The 19,145-nt window shown below is 53.6% G+C and overlaps 1 protein-coding gene across 3 annotated transcripts in view; it reads right to left on the bottom strand.

Annotated features, from left to right (window-relative positions):
• The window catches only part of MGAT5B (alpha-1,6-mannosylglycoprotein 6-beta-N-acetylglucosaminyltransferase B), an 83,462-nt gene that overhangs the window by 46,028 nt on the left and 18,289 nt on the right, over window positions 1-19,145 (bottom strand). For all 3 annotated transcript variants that reach the window (XM_055388837.2, XM_055388838.2, XM_055388836.2), the window contains 4 exons: window positions 3,103-3,218; window positions 2,396-2,469; window positions 1,350-1,520; window positions 439-603 (listed from right to left, as the gene is read on the bottom strand). In XM_055388837.2, coding sequence (XP_055244812.2) covers window positions 439-603; window positions 1,350-1,520; window positions 2,396-2,469; window positions 3,103-3,218 — 526 coding nt within the window. The remainder of the gene's footprint in view (window positions 1-438; window positions 604-1,349; window positions 1,521-2,395; window positions 2,470-3,102; window positions 3,219-19,145) is intronic.

Consider the following 19,145-nt stretch of genomic DNA (forward strand, 5'->3'; position numbering starts at 1 on the left):
CAAGAGATAATTTCATGAAATGATAAGGGCTCTGAAAGAAATAAAAGGGCAATGTGAGAGTCACGTAAATATCTACTGGGTGGAGGGAGGGAGGGAGGGAAGGAAGGAGGGAAGGAAGAATGGAGGCATGAGCTAACGAAGCTCCCCAGAACATTCCCAACTTTCCAGACCAATACCATGACTTTTCTGCCTGACATGAACCAGATGTACACAGAATGCAGGACTTCTTGGGGGCTTGTCATTCGGTCCCAACCTTGAAAAGGGCCAGGGGCCACCACCACAGACATCTATCCCGACTCTGCCATCCCTACCCCTCTCTCCCTCTGATCAAATTCAGAAGCCCACTACAGCTTGTTTGAAGACCTATTCCATGCCCACTCAGAAGCGGGGCCCTGAGCTTTCTCAGCTCCTGCACATGAGGGGGCAGGGGCCACGCACCTGCTTCTGGTCCCTCTGGGTGGCCCCCAGCTTCTGTGCCAGGCGCCGGGCAGCCAGCGCCCACTGGGCCATGAGCCTCTTGGTCCGCTTCTTCATGAAGATCAGGGACTCCTTCCCGCCGCCCATCAGGTCCAGAAGGTGGGACAGGTTGCTTCGGAAAACTGCCTGGAGGGGTCCAGACCTCAGCTCTCTGCCCCTCAACCTGCGGCCACCATCATTCCCCGCTGGCCTGGGGACACGGGCTGGCACCCTCCCATGAGGCTGGGGCCTGCTCCAGCTTCTCCTGCACTTTCTAAGGGGCTCATTAGCCCCCAAAACCAGGGAGCCCTGCCCGCCCTGTCAACACACCCTCCCCAGCCCAGCTCTAACCACGGGACCCTAGCCCTTCCACGGAGGTGGCCGACCATAGCAGTTTCCAGCTTCCCAGCCATGACAGGGAGGCAGTGAGGGTGGTGGTCATAGCCAGGACTCCGATGGCAGGGGACAGACGTGGCCACCACAGCAACTATGCGCCTTGAACCCATTAATTCAACTGTAAACCTCAGATGCATCGTCTGTCAAATACGATCATACGAGGATGGCTGGGAACTTTAAGTGCAAATAAAGCATCTGGACACAGAAAACCCTCAATAAGTGACAGCTGCTATTACTACTATTCTAGTCCATTAAGGGGGCATCTCCAGGCCCCCCACCCGCCCTGCAAACAGGCCCAGCTTGGTGGCATCTCAAAGAAGGCAGACAGACCTTGGCAGGCTGGCCTCCCGTCTGCCCGGTAGGGTGGGCTCGGACCTGCCCGCACACCTGGCAAGCAGCTCAGTCTCATTCCCTCAGGACAGAGGTTTCTGTCAACTGTCCTTGAGACTGTCCAGCCACACCAGCCCCTCACCGGCCCACCCACCTCCCAGGCCCACCTGGACTTTGGGGAGGGGCTTGGGTGCCCTCTGGGCAGCCGTCTGGTTCCTCCAGGGCAGCGGGGGGCAGAACCACTCGACCTCACTGAGGTAGATGAGGAAGGAGCACTCGGTGCCGTCCACCCCGAAGAAGGCGTAGCAGGGGTCAGAGGTCCAGCGGGCACGCATCCACTGCAGAGAGGGCCAGGCTGGGCAGGGGGCTGCACCAGCCCCACTGACCCTCGGGGACTCCCCCGCACGTGCACCCCCAGGGGTCCTGAGGTCAAGGATGGGGCCCGTGTGGCCCACCCTACTGATGCAACAGGGGACAGGGCAGAGAAGAGATTGAACCAGGACCTGCCTGAAGGACCCCAGAGATGGCAGGGGCAGGACCACCAGCCCTCATGTCTGGAAAGAGGAGAGACTGGGAGAGAACACTGGCTCAAAGGTCTGGGGCAAAGAGCCAGGAGGCCTGGCTATCTCCCTCTCCCTTTGGTCCCCGTCTCCCCGCTACCAGAACAGGACTGGGCTAGAGGCCAAGGTCAGGGAGCAGCCTCCAAGGTGGCCAGGGCTGGAGCCAGGGCAGGATCCACCTGCAGTGATCCCAGATGGTCACCAAGAAAGGGGTCTGCGGCACCACCGCCCACCCCTTAGGGTGTTCAGAACCAGTGGGGAGCTGACTTCACGGCTGTGGACGACTCCTACAGGGGCAGACTTCGTGCAGCCAGTGGTGGCCCCAGAAATGGGGCAGGAAGCCTCTCCGTCTAGCCGTTGGCTGGGCCAGGAGGAGCAGGAACAGGGCAGCCAGGGCCACTCCTCTGAGTCTCTGGGGGAATCCAGCTGCTGGCGGTGACACTTGGAGATTTAATCATTTGCTGTGAGAAAGCACCGACACCTGAGGGCGACTCTTCCTGGGGGATTTGGATTGATGGGTGGGGTGGATGCACTGAGCAGAGAAGCTGTTTCCCTGAGGTTGGCCTCTGCCAGCTTGTGCCTGGGTTAGGGGCTGGGGCCAGACAGAGAGGCCCTAGCTGTAGACATCCCCGCCCCTCAGCCGCAGGCCTCACCTCCACCTTCCCTGAGCAGTCAGGGAACTTGGGGTCACTGGGTGCCTCACACTGGTCCCGCCGGCCTTCTGACACTGTAGGGAGAGGTCACCTTGCTGAAGTCCCTGGTCCAAGGAGGAGCCCAGGGAGGGAGGCCTGGGTGCGGGAGGCAGCTTCCCACACAATCCGCTGCCAGACTTTCCCACCTTAAAGCTCATCAGCCGCACAACCCACCCACAAGGTCATCCCGGGCCTAGGTTGCCCCCGGCCTCCTCAGGGGGTTCAGATGCAGTGAGGAGCTGGTGCGAACAGCCACTCAGCAGCTGCCTGGATGGGCAGACCTCATGCACCCACCCGAAAGCATCCCCAGCGTTTTCTGAGGAGGCAGAAATGAGGTTTGCAGCTCCCAGCTCGCTGCTCCCCACATCACAGGGACTGGAGGGGCCGCCGAGGGACCCTTCCCCAGGTGGCCTCACTCCTGGAACTGTGGACCCCAGAAGCTGAGACTCCAGGGACCTCCTCTGTCCTCAGCACCCTCCTGCCGGGTCGGGGGTAGTGAACCCCCAGTTGTCCTGCTGAAAGCCTAAACTGGGGCCCCAAAGAGCCAGCAGAGCTGCTGTCAGGAGAAGTCGGCCACGCCCCAGGTGTCCCACCCTCCCAGGGCCCACCCAGCACCCAGTTCATTGGCCCCCTAGGGGTAGAGGGTACCCCCGCCCCCTGGCACCCACCCTTGCTGTGCAGGAGCAGACCGTGGCGCAGGATCTGGTCCACCTTCACAGCGATGTCGGAGACGTTCTGGGCAATAGCCTGGATCCGCTCCATGAGGCCGGCCCCAGGGGGCATCCTAAGTGGGAGAAGCCAGAGGTGAGCCACAGAACCGGCCGGGGTGACCTTCCCATGAGGGTCCTGCCAGTAAGGCCCACGGGCAAAGGCAGCAGGTTCTGCAATGCCCCAGGCTCCCAAACCCTGACCCCAAGCAGACCAAATGGTGGGGAGTGGATCGGGTGAGAAGATGGAGCTGGCAGCCCACCCCATCCAGTACACACATTACAGACATATGGGAAAGCCCATATCTGCACATGTTGGTCACAACTGCACGTGTGCCCACAACTGCTTGTGTGATCATATCTGTAGAGAGCCCTTTAGTGGACATCCCCCACCCTTCGGCCCCAGGCCTCACGTCCACCTTCCCTGAGCAGTCAGAGAACATGTCTTCATGTGGCCACAACTGCACGTGTGCCCACAATTGTACAGGTGCCCACATCTGCACATGTCCCCACATATGCACACGTGCCCACAACTGCATGTGCGCCCACAACTGCACACATACCCATAACTGCACATGTAACCATATTTGCATGTGTGGCCACAACTGTACATGTGCCCACATCTGCACGTGTGCCCACAACTGCACGTGTGCCCATATCTGCACATGTGACCCTATCTGCACGTGTCAGGCATGTCCGTGCATTACTGCATGTGTGCTGAAGGGCAGTGCATGGGGCTGAAACAGGCAGAGGAATTCCATTCAAGAGCCTGGATAGGTTCTGTCCAGGGACCACACAGGTGACAGATGCCTTTTCCTAGGCACAGCCGGGCCTCTCCGAGTCTGTCTCTATTTCCTCCCAAGAGGCCATATTGTGCCAAAATAAATTCTACCCACAGAAGCCTGGGAACTTGCCAGGTATTAAAACTCCGGTAAATTATCACTGGCTTCCTGAGAACAAATCCTTCCCAGGATCTTAAAGGAGGTGACTGCCACCACCACAGCCCTCCACCTCACCATCGATACCAGTGTTGCTTTTATTTTTGGAGGATTTATTTCCTGTGTTGATTACTACTCAGCTCTCAGGGACATTTATTAGCCGTCATATGCAGTATTTATCTCATTGCAAACTTCTATTGAGATGGATTGCCCTCAGCTGGCAGATCTTCTCACACAAAGATAGCCCTGGGGGTCTTTCTCCAGGAAGCTGCTTGCCTTTTTTTTTTTTTTTTAACATATTAATTCGGTTTCCTTTGATTCTCACCTCACCCCGTGGCTTTGCAGGCCCAGTTTAAGCTCCGTTTATCCCTATACAAGGTGCTGGTCTTTATGGCTGCACATAATGGGAATTCGATGAAGGATTTTTCCAACCTGGGCTCCGTTCGGGTCTGCAAACCCCACCTCTCCTCCTCTTCTGAGCCTAGTGAGCTGCCCACTAGAGAAGGCATAGCAGGAACCCTCAATGGCCACCCGCCCTCTACAGCCATCACACTCTCCCACCTCCACCTTTCCTAAGGAAAGAAAGGGCAGTGGCCCCATACACATCGGGGGACTAGTCAGGGTGACAGGTGGGGGCAAAGCAGACACCGAAGTGGAGGGGACAAAAGGCAGATGACAGGAATGGGGAACAAGCCCCCCATGTACACACATGCACACACACATGCACACATGTGCGCACACACACACACACACGCACGCACACACGCGCACACATGCACACACACACAAGCAAACACACACGCACACATGTACACACGCACACACATGCACACATATGCACACACACGCACACATGCACACACAATCCAGTCTGTCCTGTCACTCTAGTTCAGTGCCCAAGGCAAACTTTGACAAAAACAAACAAACACAAAACTCTTAAAATAAAAAATGCCACCATTTTTGTATTAGTTTCCTGGGGCGACTGAAATAATTTCCACAAACCAGGTGGCTTAAAACCACACCCATTTCTCCTCTGGCAGCTCTGGAGGCTGGAAATCAGACAGCGAGGCGGCAGCAGGGCCGGCGCCTTTAGACTCTAGGGGAGCCTCCCCCAGGCCTCCCTCCCAGCTTCCGGAGGTAGCAGCAGCCCTCAGTGTTCCTCAGCCCGTGGCTGCTCCACCCCGACCTCTGCCTCCGCCTTCACACGGCCTTCTCCCCTGTGTGTGTCTGTGTCCACTTTCCTCTCTTTATAAGAACACCAGCCATGGAACCAGGGCCCATCCAAATCCAGTAGCACCTCCTCTTAATTTGATTACATCTGCAAAGAGCTTATATCCAAATAAGGTCATAGTCACAGGTCCTGGGGCTAGGACTTGGACATGGCTTTTTGGAGCACAAAGTTGAATGCACGACAGCCTTCTGTGAGATTGCAAAGAAAGAGAAGAGACGTAAAAGCTACCTGCTTCGTTTGCTCAAAAAGTCCTCAGGCAGAAGGAAGTAGGAGTATTTTTCATCTGTCCAAAACTCATCAAGGTTCATTACCAGTATGATACAAGGAGATGAGAGGAAGCTCAGACCCCTATGAGCTGTGTGACCCTGGGCAGGTCACCGAGCCTCTCTGTGCTCACCAGTCTCATCTTTTAAGACATAATGGCAGCTACCATGGTGAGGACTGAATGAAGAGAGCTGTAAAGTGCATGGCCAGCGGCACCTGTGTGACATCAGCACTGTTTGCATTCGTGATCAGCACTGATATTGATGTGGTTGAAGCAGCAGCCACAGGGACTTGGGTTAGACCAGGGCACATCAACCTTTTCTCATTATTGCTGGTCTAGGATGTTTCTTACAACTAGACTGTTTCTTACAACAAGATTGTTTCAAGAACCAGTGTTCTCCCTTTTGGCAGTGATGTGCTCCCACCGAGAATGCCTGGGTTCACTCCAAGAAGAAACATGCCGATTTGATGTCTGCCAGGCTCTGACATCAGTCCAGATGAAGCCCATGGAGCTGCTTTCCATGCTGACCTACAGGGGCAAGATGGACACTCCTTTGACAGGAATGAATATTTTTTTATATACACACAGAGAGAGAGGGAGAGAGAGAAGGGCTCTCACTCTGCCACCCTGGACAGAGGCTGGAGTGCAGTGGCACAATCATGGCTCACTGCAGTCTCAACCTCCCGGGCTCAAGCCATCATCCCACCTCAGTTTCCCAAGTAGCTGGGACAATAGGCATGAGCCACCACGTCCAGCTAATTTTTTTTTAATTTACTGTAGAAAATATATTGCCCAGGCTGGTCTCCAACTCCTGGGCTCAAGTGATCCTCCCGCCTCAGTCTCTGAAAGTGCTGGGATTACAGGTGTGAGCCACCATACCCAGCCTGGAATGAATATTTCAAGGACAGAGTGCAGAGGCAGGGAAACCTCCACTGCTGCAGGCTCAGAGCTGGAGACGAGCCGGGCTCTAAGGCTCCCATCATGACAGGAGGCACGCAAAATGGAGAAAAACTGGGCGCCTGTCCTACCTTCTAACCAGAGACCCCAGGGCACAAACAACCTATGTCAAGACAAGCCAAGCCAGGGGTCCTGCCAGGTCAACTAGAGACTTTGGAACGGACCTCAACCCGTTTCAGCCCTTCCTGGAGGCACCTCTCCCTGGAGCGAGGCTCCTCTCCATCCGTCCTGCAAGAGCCAGGTCACTTTCTGAACCCCCTGACCCACCGTGGGTGTGGTTGTGAGTGGCCAGCCTGAAACCCCGAACAGAGTCCTGAGTCCTCCAGGACAGGGACTTGGCTTTCCTGTGTGGAACCAGGCGCTGCCCAGCGTGGGCCCTGTGCTTGGGGCTCCATCACTTAGGCTGAAGAGTGTCTCCAAAATTCATATCCAGCTGGAACTTCAGAATGTGGCCTTATGTGAGGGATAAAAGACTACACATAGGGTGCAGTGTATACTGCTCAGGTGATGCGTGCACCAAAATCTCACAGATCACCACTAAAGAACTTACTCATGTAACCAAATACCACCTGTACCCCAATAACCTATGGACATAAAAAAAATACTAAGCTACTGCTATGTGCAATGACATAGACGAATCTCAGAGTCACAATGTTGAGCATGATAAGCCAAATAAAAAAGATTATGGGCCGGGCACAGTGGCTCACGCCTGTAATCCCAGCACTTTGGGAGGCCGAGGAGGGTGGATCACCTGAGGTCAGGAGTTTGAGACCAGCCTGGCCAAAAAAAAAAATTAGCTGGGTGTGGTGGTGTGCGCCTGTAATCCCAGCTACTCAGGAGGCTGAGGCAGGAGAATCGCTTGAACCCGGGAGGCAGAGGTTGCAGTGAGCCGAGATCACGTCACTGCACTCCAGCCTGGTGACAGAGCAAGACTGTGTCTCAAAAAAAAAAAAAAAAAAAAAAGATTATGTACTCTGTGACTCCATTTATATGATGTTCAAGAACAGGCAAAAGTAATGCTGATAGAAGTCAGGGTGGAAGTTAGGTTTAGGGGCTAAGAATGACTTCTGCTGACGGAACACAGGAAATCTTGTGTACTAGAAATATCCTATGTAACCTGATCTTGGTAGGCGAATCTGTCCATATGTAAAACTCCATCAAAACTCCATCAAGTTCTAACTTTAATATTAGTGTACTTTATGAAAAATATACCTCAATAAACTTTTTTTTTTGAGACAGAGTTTCACTCTCGTTGCCCAGGCTGGAGTGCAATGGCACAATCCCGGCTCACTGCAGCCTCTGCCTCCTGGGTTCAAGTGATTCTCCTACCTCAGCCTCCCAAGTAGCTGGGATTACAGGCATGTGCCACCATGCCTGGCTAATTTTTGTATTTTTAGTAGAGACAGGGTTTCACCATGTTGGCCAGGCTGGTCTCAAACTCTTGACCTCATGTGATCCACCTACCTCGGCCTCCCAAAGTGCTGGGATAACAGGCGTGAGCCACCATGCCCGGCCAATAAACTTATTTTTTAATAAACCAAAAAAAAAGAAAAAAGAAAGAAAGAAAGAGGCCTTACTTGGGAATAGGGTCTTTACAGATGTAATTAGTTCAGATGAGGTCATATTGGATCAGGCTGGCCCTAAGTCCAATGACTGGGGTCCTTCTAAGAAGGCCACATGCAGACACCCAGGGGAGAAGACCATGTGACGAAGCAGGCAGAGAGTGGAGTGATGCATCTGCGGGACGAAGAAGGCCAGGCACTGCCAGCATCCACCAGGAGCAGCCAGGAAGGGGCAGGGAGGAGTCTCCCCTCGAGCTTTGAAAGGAACACGGCCCTGCTGACACCCTAATTTCAGACTTCTGTCTCCAGAACTGGGAAAGAGTAAATTCATGCTGGTTTAAGGCATCTGGTTTGTGGTCATTTTTTACGGCAACTCTACGAAACTAAGATAATCACCATCTGCAGAATTGAGGGGAAATGGTTTTTAATCCACCACAAAAGAGAGTCCAGGACCAGGCCCAGAGGCTCACGCCTGTAGTCCCAGTACTTCATTCAGGAGGGCAAGGCAGGAGGATCACTTGAACCCAGGAGTTCGAGACCAGCCTGAGCAACAGACTGATACCCTATCTCTATAAATAATTTTAAAAATTAGCTGGGCATGGTGGTGTGCGCCTGTGGTCCCAGCTACTCAGATTGAGGCAGGAGGATCGTTTGCGCCCGTGAGGTCAAGGCTGCAGTGAGCCGTGATCACACTGCTGCACTCCAGCCTGGGTGATAGAACAAGACTTTGTTTAAAAAAAAAAGAGAGAGAGAGAGAATCTAGGTTCTCCTGGATGCTCCTGCTGTCAAGAAGTTCTTTTCAGCAACCATGTTCCTCTTGCTGAAGGCCAAGCTTTAATTCTCCTGCCGCTCTCACAGGAAAGAAAGAAATCAAGGGATGTCCTTGAGTTTCAAGCCCTGGGTCAGTGACTCTCCACATTAGCCAGAGATGTATTGGAAAGAGTGAAACCCTGGAAGTCAGAGGTCCTGGGTTCAAATCCTGGCTACACTTCACATTTGTGTGACCTTAGGCAAGTTACCTAACCTCTCTGAACACAGGCTTTAACTCCTGTGAAATCTGAGTAATGGAGTTATTGGTGAGGATAAGCTGTGAGGCCAAATGCAAAGTACTCAGCATACAGAAGGTGCTCAATACATGCTTGATATGCTTTTGCTCCCCAGGGACAGCAGTCATCCCATTCCTGAGAGGAAGCATCATACAAAGCAAAGCACTTTACTTTTTGGGGGATTCAGCAATTTTCCTGCGACAAGCATGTCTGTGTAAAACCCATCGCCAGCACAGGCTTTAAATAGTGCAGATGGCATCTGTCTGATTTAACAAGTTCAACTTGTTCAAAACACAATTACTTGGCATCACTATTATTATACTGGACTTAGCATTTGCACAGCCCTTTCTATTTTCAAATCATATACAATTAGGCTTCTCTCCCTGAGAGGTTTTTCTAAAAGTGACAACAAAAGTAGATGTCGTAAAGCCTCAAACCTCAACAGATCTATGACCTGGGAAATGCTTGGTTGGAAAAGAAAAAGAGGGGCTGGACTGGGGGGATGGTGGCCAATGGCCTTCAGCCAATGTGGTCTGGGGAACCCAGGGCCTTGGTGTTGTCACCGTGGGGTAGGCAGCACCAGCGCTGACTTCTCCAGCAGGGCCAGGAGGTGCAGGCCAGGGCCCACGTTGCTTTTAGGGGCCCTCGAAAATGTTTGAATTTCTTTAAAAATCGGGGGACAAAAAAACCCCTTGTAGATCAAAGAAAATGTTTTAATATGTGATTTTCATATATTATAAAATATAATTTTTGCCATGGGTTAAATGATGCCCCCCCTTCAAATTCGTATGTTGCAGCCCTATCCCCCAATAGCTAAGAATGTGACTTTACTTGAAAACAGGGTCACTGCAGATGTAATGAGTGATTATATGAGGTCATACTGGAGTGAAGTGGGTCTCTCATCCAATATGACTGGTGTTTTTATCAAAAGGGGAAATTTGGTCTGAAACTCACATACAGAGAGGACACCATGTGAAGACCCAAATTGTGCTCCCATCAGTCAAGAAACTACCAGAAGCCAGGAGCAGGGCCTGGAACAGATCCTTCCCTAGCACTGCCTGCTGACGCCTTGATCTCAGACTTCCGGCCTCCAGAACTGTGAGACAATCAATTTCTGTTGTTTAATCCAGTGGTTCCCAACCTTTTTAGCACCCAGGACTGGTTTCGTGGAAGACAATTTTTCCATGGACCCAGGGAGAGGGGCGGTGGGGATGGTTTCAGGATGATTCAAGTATATTACATTGACTGTGCATTTTATTTCATTATTATGAAATAATTATACAACTCACCACCACGTAGAATCAGTGGGAGCCCTGCAACTCATTTTCCTGCAACTAGATGGTCCCATTTGGGGGTGATGGGAGACAGTGACAGATCATCAGGCATTAGATTTTCATCAGAAGAAGGCAACCTAGATCCCTCACATGTGCAGTTCACAATAGGGTTTTCACGCCTATAAGAATCTAATGCTGCTGCTGATCTGACAGGAGGCGGAGCTCACGTGGTAACGCGAGCGATGAGGAGCAGCCGTAAATACGGATGAAGCCTCACTTGCTTGCCTGCCGCCCTCTTCCTGCTGTGCAGCCAGGTTCCTAACAGACCATGGAGCAGTACCAGTCCATGCCAGGGGGTTGGGGACAGCTGGTTTAACACAATCAGTTTGTGTTGCCCTAGGAAACCAATGCCATTTAAAATCTGTTCTTTTTTTTGCCTTTTTTTTTTCTTTTTTTTTTTTTTTGAGACAGAGTCTCACTCCGTCACCCAGGCTGGAGTGCACTGGTGCAATCTCAGCTCACTGTAATCTCCACCTCCTGGGTTCAATGAATTCTTTGCCTCAGCCTCCTGAGTAGCTGGGATTTACAGGTGCACCACCACGCCCAGCTAATTTTTGTATTTTTAGTAGAGATGGAGGTTTCACCATCTGGCCAGGCTGGTCTTGAACTCCTGATCTTGTGATCCACCTGCCTCGGCCTCCCACAGTGCTGGGATTACAGGCATGAGCCACTGCGCACGGCCTAAAATCTTTTCTATGGAGGAAGGTACCTGACATCATAAGGCCACCCAGGGAGGCAGGACTTTTCCTAGACTTTTAGGAGGACACGAGAAAACCATGCCACTAACGATAATGACAGTTACACAGCCAACAGGTATTGAGCATTTGCTTGCCAAGCTCTTTCTATACTCTGATCTCATTTAATGCCCATGGCAACATCCTGGTCCCTCTTAATGCTCCCATTGGACAGATCAGGAAGGAAACAAAGGCACAGCAAGGCTGAGTGACTTGCTCAGGATCACACAGTTATTAAATGAGAAAATCAGTCCAACCAGGCAGCCTAGCCCCAAAGTTCACCCCGCCCAGCCCAGAAGGCTGCTGAACAGGCAACATGGCTGGAGACGGACAGCTGGAGAGGATGTTCCTGGCGGGGGAACAGGGAGCCGGGTGGCCCTAATGAATGCCTGGACACAAGTGCAGTGCCCACAAGCTTACAAGGGGCCTCCAGGCCTTGGTCTTCAGCAAAGGAAGCAGGCTGGAGCCACGAGTGGAACACTGGCTTCAATCAATCAGAAAAAGCTGCCCTGAGACATGCTGGGTTGCCGGAAGAAAATCCATTTTCCACCTCTTACACCCCGGGAAGGTGGTGCCAACAGGTGGGCTCTGAGACAGGCAGGAATGCACCATTTCACCTGGAAGGGGTCCATGCACAGGGTGGGGGCAGGACATCAGGACCAAGGCCAAGACCGAGCAAAAGGCCGGCACCCCCCGCCCCCAGTCTAGAAAGTGACATCCTGGGGGATGGGACTTTCAGGGCTATTTCCACTGGGATAACAGCCAACACTCCCCACAGGAGGCAAGGCCGAAACTGCTCTGGCAGAAGGAGTTTCCCAGGCAACAACCACCCTAACCCTGAAGAATCCATTACCAGGGTACAAACCTTGAATTCAATCTACCCCGGCACGGGGGACAGGGGACAATCCCCTGGGCCTTACTCCCACCACCAAGCGCACCCAGTCTTTCTCCAGCTGGTGCAGATGCCCCTGAGCCCTTTGGTCCTGCTTATAGTACATTTTCCTTTCTTTTCTTTTATGTCTTTGTTACGTGCATTTTAAGAGAGGAAGGCTGTGAACCCAGGTGAGCTTGAACCGGCGGCTTCTGGCAGAGCAGCGTGAACATGAACAGTGAAGATCTGGCCCATGACAGTCAGGGAGAGGGGAGGCTGGAGAGCTCAGGAGGGGTGTCCCCAGAGGAGGCCCCATCATCCACGTGCATACACACGTATTTACCACATGCCTGCTCGGTGCTGGGCTCTGGGCACAGAGGAACCAAACACAGATGAACCAAATGCAGGCCCAGCCTCAAGGACACCCTGAGGGGGGTTATCAGGGAGAGGGGGCAGAGGAGAAAGCAATCTGGGGTGTGTCTGTGTGGGTTGACCCTGGGGTACATCAAGGGATATCACTGAGCCACTCAAGGGCCAGAGGGAAGAACACGCAGGTACCAAGAGCCCGTACTGTGCGTGCAGTTAACAGGTGAGCTGGGCAGCTCCGGGATGTCCACACCCACACATTAGAAAGAAAGGCCTGCCCTGGACCTGCTCCCGGGAGCTCACCCCTCAGCCCTTGGAGTGTCCCCTGATAAGAGTGTCCTTTTCTACCTGGGGCCTTGGGCCACCCCCGAGAGTCTGTGCTTCCCTGTGATTGATGGTGGGACATGCCGCCTCAGCTTGATCTCTGGAAGGGCCAGAGACTGAGGTCAGCCCCTGAGTGGTCAGTCATGTCTCTGAGACTGAGCCCCCATAACATCACTGGGCACCAAGGCTGGCAACACCCATGTGTGTTGTCCCATATCGTTGCTGGGAGAGCAGGCGCTGTCACAGCTTCACCGGGAGAGGAACACCAGTGCTCCATGCGGGTCTCCAGGGCTCTGCCCCGCCCGTGCGCCGCTCCCCTTGGCTGATTTTCATCCATATCCTTTCACAGGAATAAGCTGTCACCGTGAGGATCATGGCTGTGCTGAGTTCTGAGTCCTCCTAGCAAATCACTGGACCTCAGGGTGGCCTTGGGGATCCCAAATGTTCTGTGCCAGTGCCCTGCATCTGGAGCCCCAGGACCAGCCTGAGGTCACCTTCTCCTCTCCACACAGGCTCTGCCAGTTTCCTTCTTGCCTGGTACTTGGGGCTTCATTGCGGAGCAGAGGTCACTGGCCCAGCACAGTCCTGGAGCTTCCTTCTAAAGACTTCCTACCTGGCCGAGCGTGGTGGCTCACGCCTGTAATCCCAGCACTTTGGGAGGCCGGGGCGGGCGGATCACCTGAGGTCAGGTGTTCGAGACCAGCCTGGCCAACACGGTGAAACCCCATCTCCCCTAAAAATACAGAAATTAGCCAGGTGTGGTGGCACATGCCTGGGGTCCCAGCTACTCTGGAGGCTGAGGTGGGAGGATTGCTTGAGCCCAGAAGGTTGAGATCTTCAGTGAGCCGTGATCAAGCCACTGCACTCCAGGCTGGGCAACAGAGCAAGACCCTGTCTCAAAAAGAGACTTCCTACCTCCTGGCCCTGATACCACACCAGCCTCACTGTGCTGGCTTTTTCTTATTCAGTGGGGTCAGGGGACACACTCCAGGAAGCCCCCTGCCCTCCTCAAGGCCTGTTAGGGTCACAGAGGGCTTAGAAGAGGAACAACCCTGTGTTCGAAGCACCGAGAACTTTGGAGCCACCAAGCCACCAGGCTGGCCCTGTGCTGCATGTCCTAGACCCCACGAGCCTCTCTGAGCCTCAGCTCCCTTGTCTGTCAAAGGAGGCAACCCTTGGAGGGCTGCGTGAAGGAGTAAGCAATAGAAGGCACTTGTCTTGCCTGCTGCTATGAACCATGTCTGTGTCCCCACAAAATTTGTATATTGAAATCCTAACCCCCAGGGCCGGGCGCAGTGGCTCACGCCTGTAATCCCAGCACTTTGGGAGGCCGAGGCGGGCAGATCGCCTGAGCTCAGGAGTTTGAGACCACCCTGGGCAACATGGTGAAACCCTGACTCTACTAAAATACAAAATATTAGCTGGGTGTGGTGGCAGATGCCTGTAGTCCCAGCTACTCAGGAGGCTCAGGCAGGAGAATCGCTTGAACCCAGAAGGCGGAGGTTGTAGTGAGCCGAGATTGTACCACTACACTCCAGACTGGTTGACAGAGGGAGACCCTGTCTCCAGAAACAAAAAAGAAAGAAAGAAATCCAAACCCGCAATGTGATGGTATTAGGAGGTGAGGCCTTTGAAGGGGGATTAGGTCATGAGGGTGGAGCCCTCATGAATGGCATTAGTGCCCTTATAAGAGGCCCCTGACTGGGCACAGTGGTGCACACCTGTAATCCCAGCAGTTTGAGAGGCCAAGGCAGGTGGATCACCTGAGGTCAGGAGTTTGAGACCAGCCTGTCCAACACGGTGAAACCCCATCTCTACCAAAAATACAAAAATTAGCTGGGTGTGGTGTTGTGCACCTGTAATCCCAGCTACTCAGGAGGCTGAGGCAGGAGAATTGCTTGAACCTGAGAGGCAGAGGTTGCAGTGAGCCAAGATTGTGCCACTGCACTCCAGCCTGGGTGACGGTGGGAGAATCAGTCTCCAAAAAAAAAAAAAAAAAGGCCCCCAGAGAGCTCTCTCAGCCTCTTCCCACCATGTGTGAAGACACGGCAAGAAGCTGATCATCTATAACCCTGGTCTCAGACCCCCAGCCTCCAAAACTGTGAGAAATGAATGCTTGAGGCCGGGCACGGTGACTCACACCTGTAATCCAAGTACTCTGGGAGGCTGAGGTGGCCCAATTGCTTGAGCTCAGGAATTCAAGACCAGCCTGGGCAACATAGTGAAACCCTATCTCTACAAAAATATAAAAATTAGCCAGGGATGGTGGCATGCACCTGCAGGCTCAGCTACTCAGGAGGCTAGGGCAGGAGGACTGTTTGAGCCTGAGAGGCAGAGGCTGCAGGGAGCTGTGATTATGCCACTGCACTCCAGTCTGGGCAACAGAGGGAGACCCCGTCTCAAAAAAAGAAAGAAACAAAGAAATGTCTGTTGTCTATGAGCCCCCGAGGCTATGGAACTTTGCTATTGCAGCCTGAACTCCTAAGACACCTATAGGTAGTTACAGGTATACCCATACTTAGGTGTACCTAGCGCTCATACCTAGGTACGAGTTATGTACCCAGTAGTCATTCAGGAGCAAGTTGTTCAGTTTCCATGTAGTTGTGCGGTTTTGAGTGAGTTTCTTAATCCTGAGTTCTGTTTGATTGCACTGTGGTCTGAGAGACAGTTTGTTATAATTTCTGTTCTTTTACATTGGCTGAGGAGTGCTTTACTTCCAACTATGTGGTCAATTTTGGAATAAGCGCTGGTGGTGTTATTACTATTATTATTATCACTACTTGTAATGGACATTCAGTCAAAGTGACGTCTCACCCGCTTCTGGATGAAGTCCCAGTTAGACCTGCCCAATAGCAGAATGGACCACATCAGAAAGCAGTGAGTCTCCCGACCCTGAAATTGCTCCACCCGAGGTTTCAATGGCTCAGAGGGACCAAGGACAGGACTGCAGCCCCTTCTGAGGGGGTGACCCTGAGATCCACCACTCACTGTCCCTCTTCAGACCCAGGACTCTGTGGGGCCTGGGTTCTTGGTGCCGGTGAGTCTGGCCCAGGCCTTGGCACGCGATCCTGTAGTGACAGGTTATTCCCAAGCCAGGCCAGGAGACCACCCACGGCATGGCCAACAGGAGGGGAGTGAAGGTCTCTGGTCCCGCCCTGCCTTCAACAGAAAAGCTGGGGACATTCGTCATGATCAGGAAGCCCTCAGGGCCAACAGGACATACTTGCAGACTGAAGGGTCCCACCTCCCTCCCAGCCCGGCAGGGACTGCACTGGGAACTTGGGGCTTTTTCACACCCCATCCCCAATAAACGTGGCTGTCATGTGGTTGGTCCGGCTCTCAGCACAGTGGGGCTGTGACAACAGTGCAGGCCTGGCTCAGACCTGGACGGGATCCTCCTCACCAAGCTCTAGTGAGCTTGGTGCCCAATAGAGGGTGGCTGTTATTATTATTTACTATTGTCATTGATTATTATCATCATTAATTATTATGATGATTAATAATTATTACTTCAGCCAGCTCTGCAGCAAAGTCCGTTGGAATCCAGAACATGCCCCTGGGGGCCAAGGGCCGCCCTTGGGTGGCACTGGCTGAAAGAGGCCTCTGACCTGCCAACCACACGCCTCTGTCCCAGTGAAGGTACCCACGGTGGCCCGAGACAGCTTCTGAGACCAGAGGGCTTTGCAGACAGCTCTGGGCAGGGATGGGGAGAGGGGACGGTGACTTCCCAGGTTATCAGGTGTGTTCCCTGAGAGCTCTTCCCTCCCTGCCTGCTGGAGCCACCCCTTGGTGGGCCCAAACCCATCACAGTGACCTCCCGTGGGCTCAGTCACCTCCCATGGGCACTGTGACCTCAAGAGCCTGCCTGGGTCCCAAGGTCCCAGGATGTCTGACAGATATAGTGGCTTTCCCAAGGTCACACGGCGAGCTCCCAGGACTGGCACTGCCCCCGCGCCAGCCCTGCATCTTCTCACTGCATCTGCAAAACAGCTCAGTGCACCTGGCATGGGAGACCTGGGCCTGAGTATATTTTCTGCACATATACTAAGCCCCAGGCATTCTACCAAAACCATCGTTTCTTACTCGGAGAGTAAAAGAATGCCAAGCGAGGCCTCTGATCACCGCCCACCCCTCTTCCCAAGGCCGACCCTCGTGCAGCCAGCCTCCGGGCACTGTCCCAAGGGAACAAAGAGCAGCCAACACTGCAGGCCACATGCCGGACCCAGATGCTCTGTTCCCTCCACCACCTGAGGCCTAGGGTGATGGGCCGGGGCCAGCGGGGAACTCTGGAAGGCAGCTATGCTCACCACTATACCACCAACGCGGCCCTCCAGCGGGGAACTCTGGCTCTGCAGGTGGCCAGTGGCAGGTCACTACCTCCTCGCAGGCCCCAATCCTCAACTCCCTTCAGGCTGGTCCCTCAAAGAGGCCCCTGAGGCTCAGTCCCTTCCTCCCTGCCCCACGAGGTAATCACTGATTCCGGTCCAGTCTGCTTCCCCTGAGAACGAGCTCTCCAGGCCACCTCAGGAAAGAGATTTAATTCTGACTTCCTCTCCTGATTTACGAGAGTTGCATTCAATTAACGGGGATATTGATCTCCCCGCCGCTGGCTAGGGTGCTTGCTGGGGCTGTTATTTTGTTATGAAACTGATCACTTTTCTTTTAAAACACAGAGACTCACGTACACAGGTGCCTACAGACACGCATACCGGGAGACCTGAGTGCACACGGCTGGAAACATGAGCGCCGGAGCGGGGGAGACGGATCCTCTCTGTCGCCGTGTCTCTGCGTCCGCCTCTGTCTCTTTCACACACACCACACGGGACATGGAGCCCCCACCCCAGCATCCAGCCTGGCTTGCATTCGCACTGCTCTCTTCTGCTTCAGCTCCTCCTTGGCCCATCCAGAGCTCCCCCCCACCACCGATGCTGGGGAGGCCCCCTCCCCAAGTGAGAGCAGAGAGGACTCCTCTCTTCCTAACAAAAAAATAAATGCATAAATACACCCGTGCACACATGCACTCCCCCTGTTAAAAGGAGCAGAGCTGGGGTTGGGCTGTGTGTGGTGTCATTACCACCTACCCAGGGAAGCAAAGTCTGAGATCACTGTGCTCCAGGGACAGTGGCAGAACCAGCAGGAGGAGCCAGAGGGACATGGGGCCAGGCATGGTGGGGCCAATGGAAGGACCTGGGCTCTTACTCGAGTGAGCTGGGGGGCCATGAGGGAGCGGGGAGTAGAGGAGGGACCTGGACACTTATTGATGACTTAGAAAGACCCCACTGGGCCAGACACGGTGGCTAACACCTGCAATCCCAGCACTTTGGGAGGCCAAGGCGGGCAGATCACATGAGGTCAGGAGTTCGAGACCAGCCTGGGCAATATGGCGAAACCCCGTCTCTACTAAAAATACAAAAAAAATTAGCCGGGCATGGTGGTGCACGCCTGTAATCCCAGCTAATTGGGAGGCTGAGGCGGGAGAATTGCTTGAACCCTGGAGGCGGAGGGTGCAGTGAGTCTAGATCATACCACTGCACTCCAGCCTGGGCGACAGAGCAAGTTTCTGTTTAAAAAAAAAAAGAAAAGAAAAAAGAAAGGGAGGGAGGGAGGGAGGGAAAGAAAGACCCCAGTGGCTGCTGAGTTGGAATCGCTGGTTGGGGTCAGTCGGTGGGCTCCTAAGGCGTATTCTGAAGGTGGGAGAATTTGCTGAGGGACGGGGCAAGTGTATGAGAGAGAAGAGCCAGGGGTGACTGCAAGGTTGGGGTCCGAGCCATGGCAATAATGGCACTGATACAGCCTGAGATGGGGGCTGGGAGAGAAGGGGATCCTGAGTGCAACCAGGAGACCCCACGTCTGAGTGTTCCCAGGACACCCAGGTGGGTCAGCAGGTGCCTATTCTGAGAGCAGCAGCATCCAGGGCTACAGCCCCAGCTTAAGACATAAACTGGGGAGTCTAGAGGACAACAGTGTTTTTTCGTTTTTGTTTTTTGCTTTTTGTTTTGTGAGACAGACTCTCACTCTGTCACCCAGGCTGGAGTGCAATGGTGCGATCTCAGCTCAGTGCAGCCTCCGCCTCTCAGCTTCAAGCGATTCTCCTGCCTCAGCCTCCCAAGTAGCTGAGACTACAGGCTTGTGCCACCACGCCTGGCTAATTTTTGTACTTTTAGTAGAGACGGGGTTTCATCATGTTGGCCAGGTTGGTCTCGAACTCCTGACCTCAAGTGATCCGACCACCTCGGCCTCAAAGTGCTGGGATTACAGGTGTGAGCCACCACACCCAGCCTGAAGGTGGTTTTTAGAGCCATCAAAGTTCAGGGTTCAAGCCCACCCCTGCCCCTCACTCACCAGGTCCTCCAGGCACAGTGCTCCCAGGTGGCCC

The sequence above is a fragment of the Gorilla gorilla genome, chromosome 4 (assembly GCF_029281585.2).
Source record: "Gorilla gorilla gorilla isolate KB3781 chromosome 4, NHGRI_mGorGor1-v2.1_pri, whole genome shotgun sequence".
Classification (NCBI taxonomy): domain Eukaryota; kingdom Metazoa; phylum Chordata; class Mammalia; order Primates; family Hominidae; genus Gorilla; species Gorilla gorilla.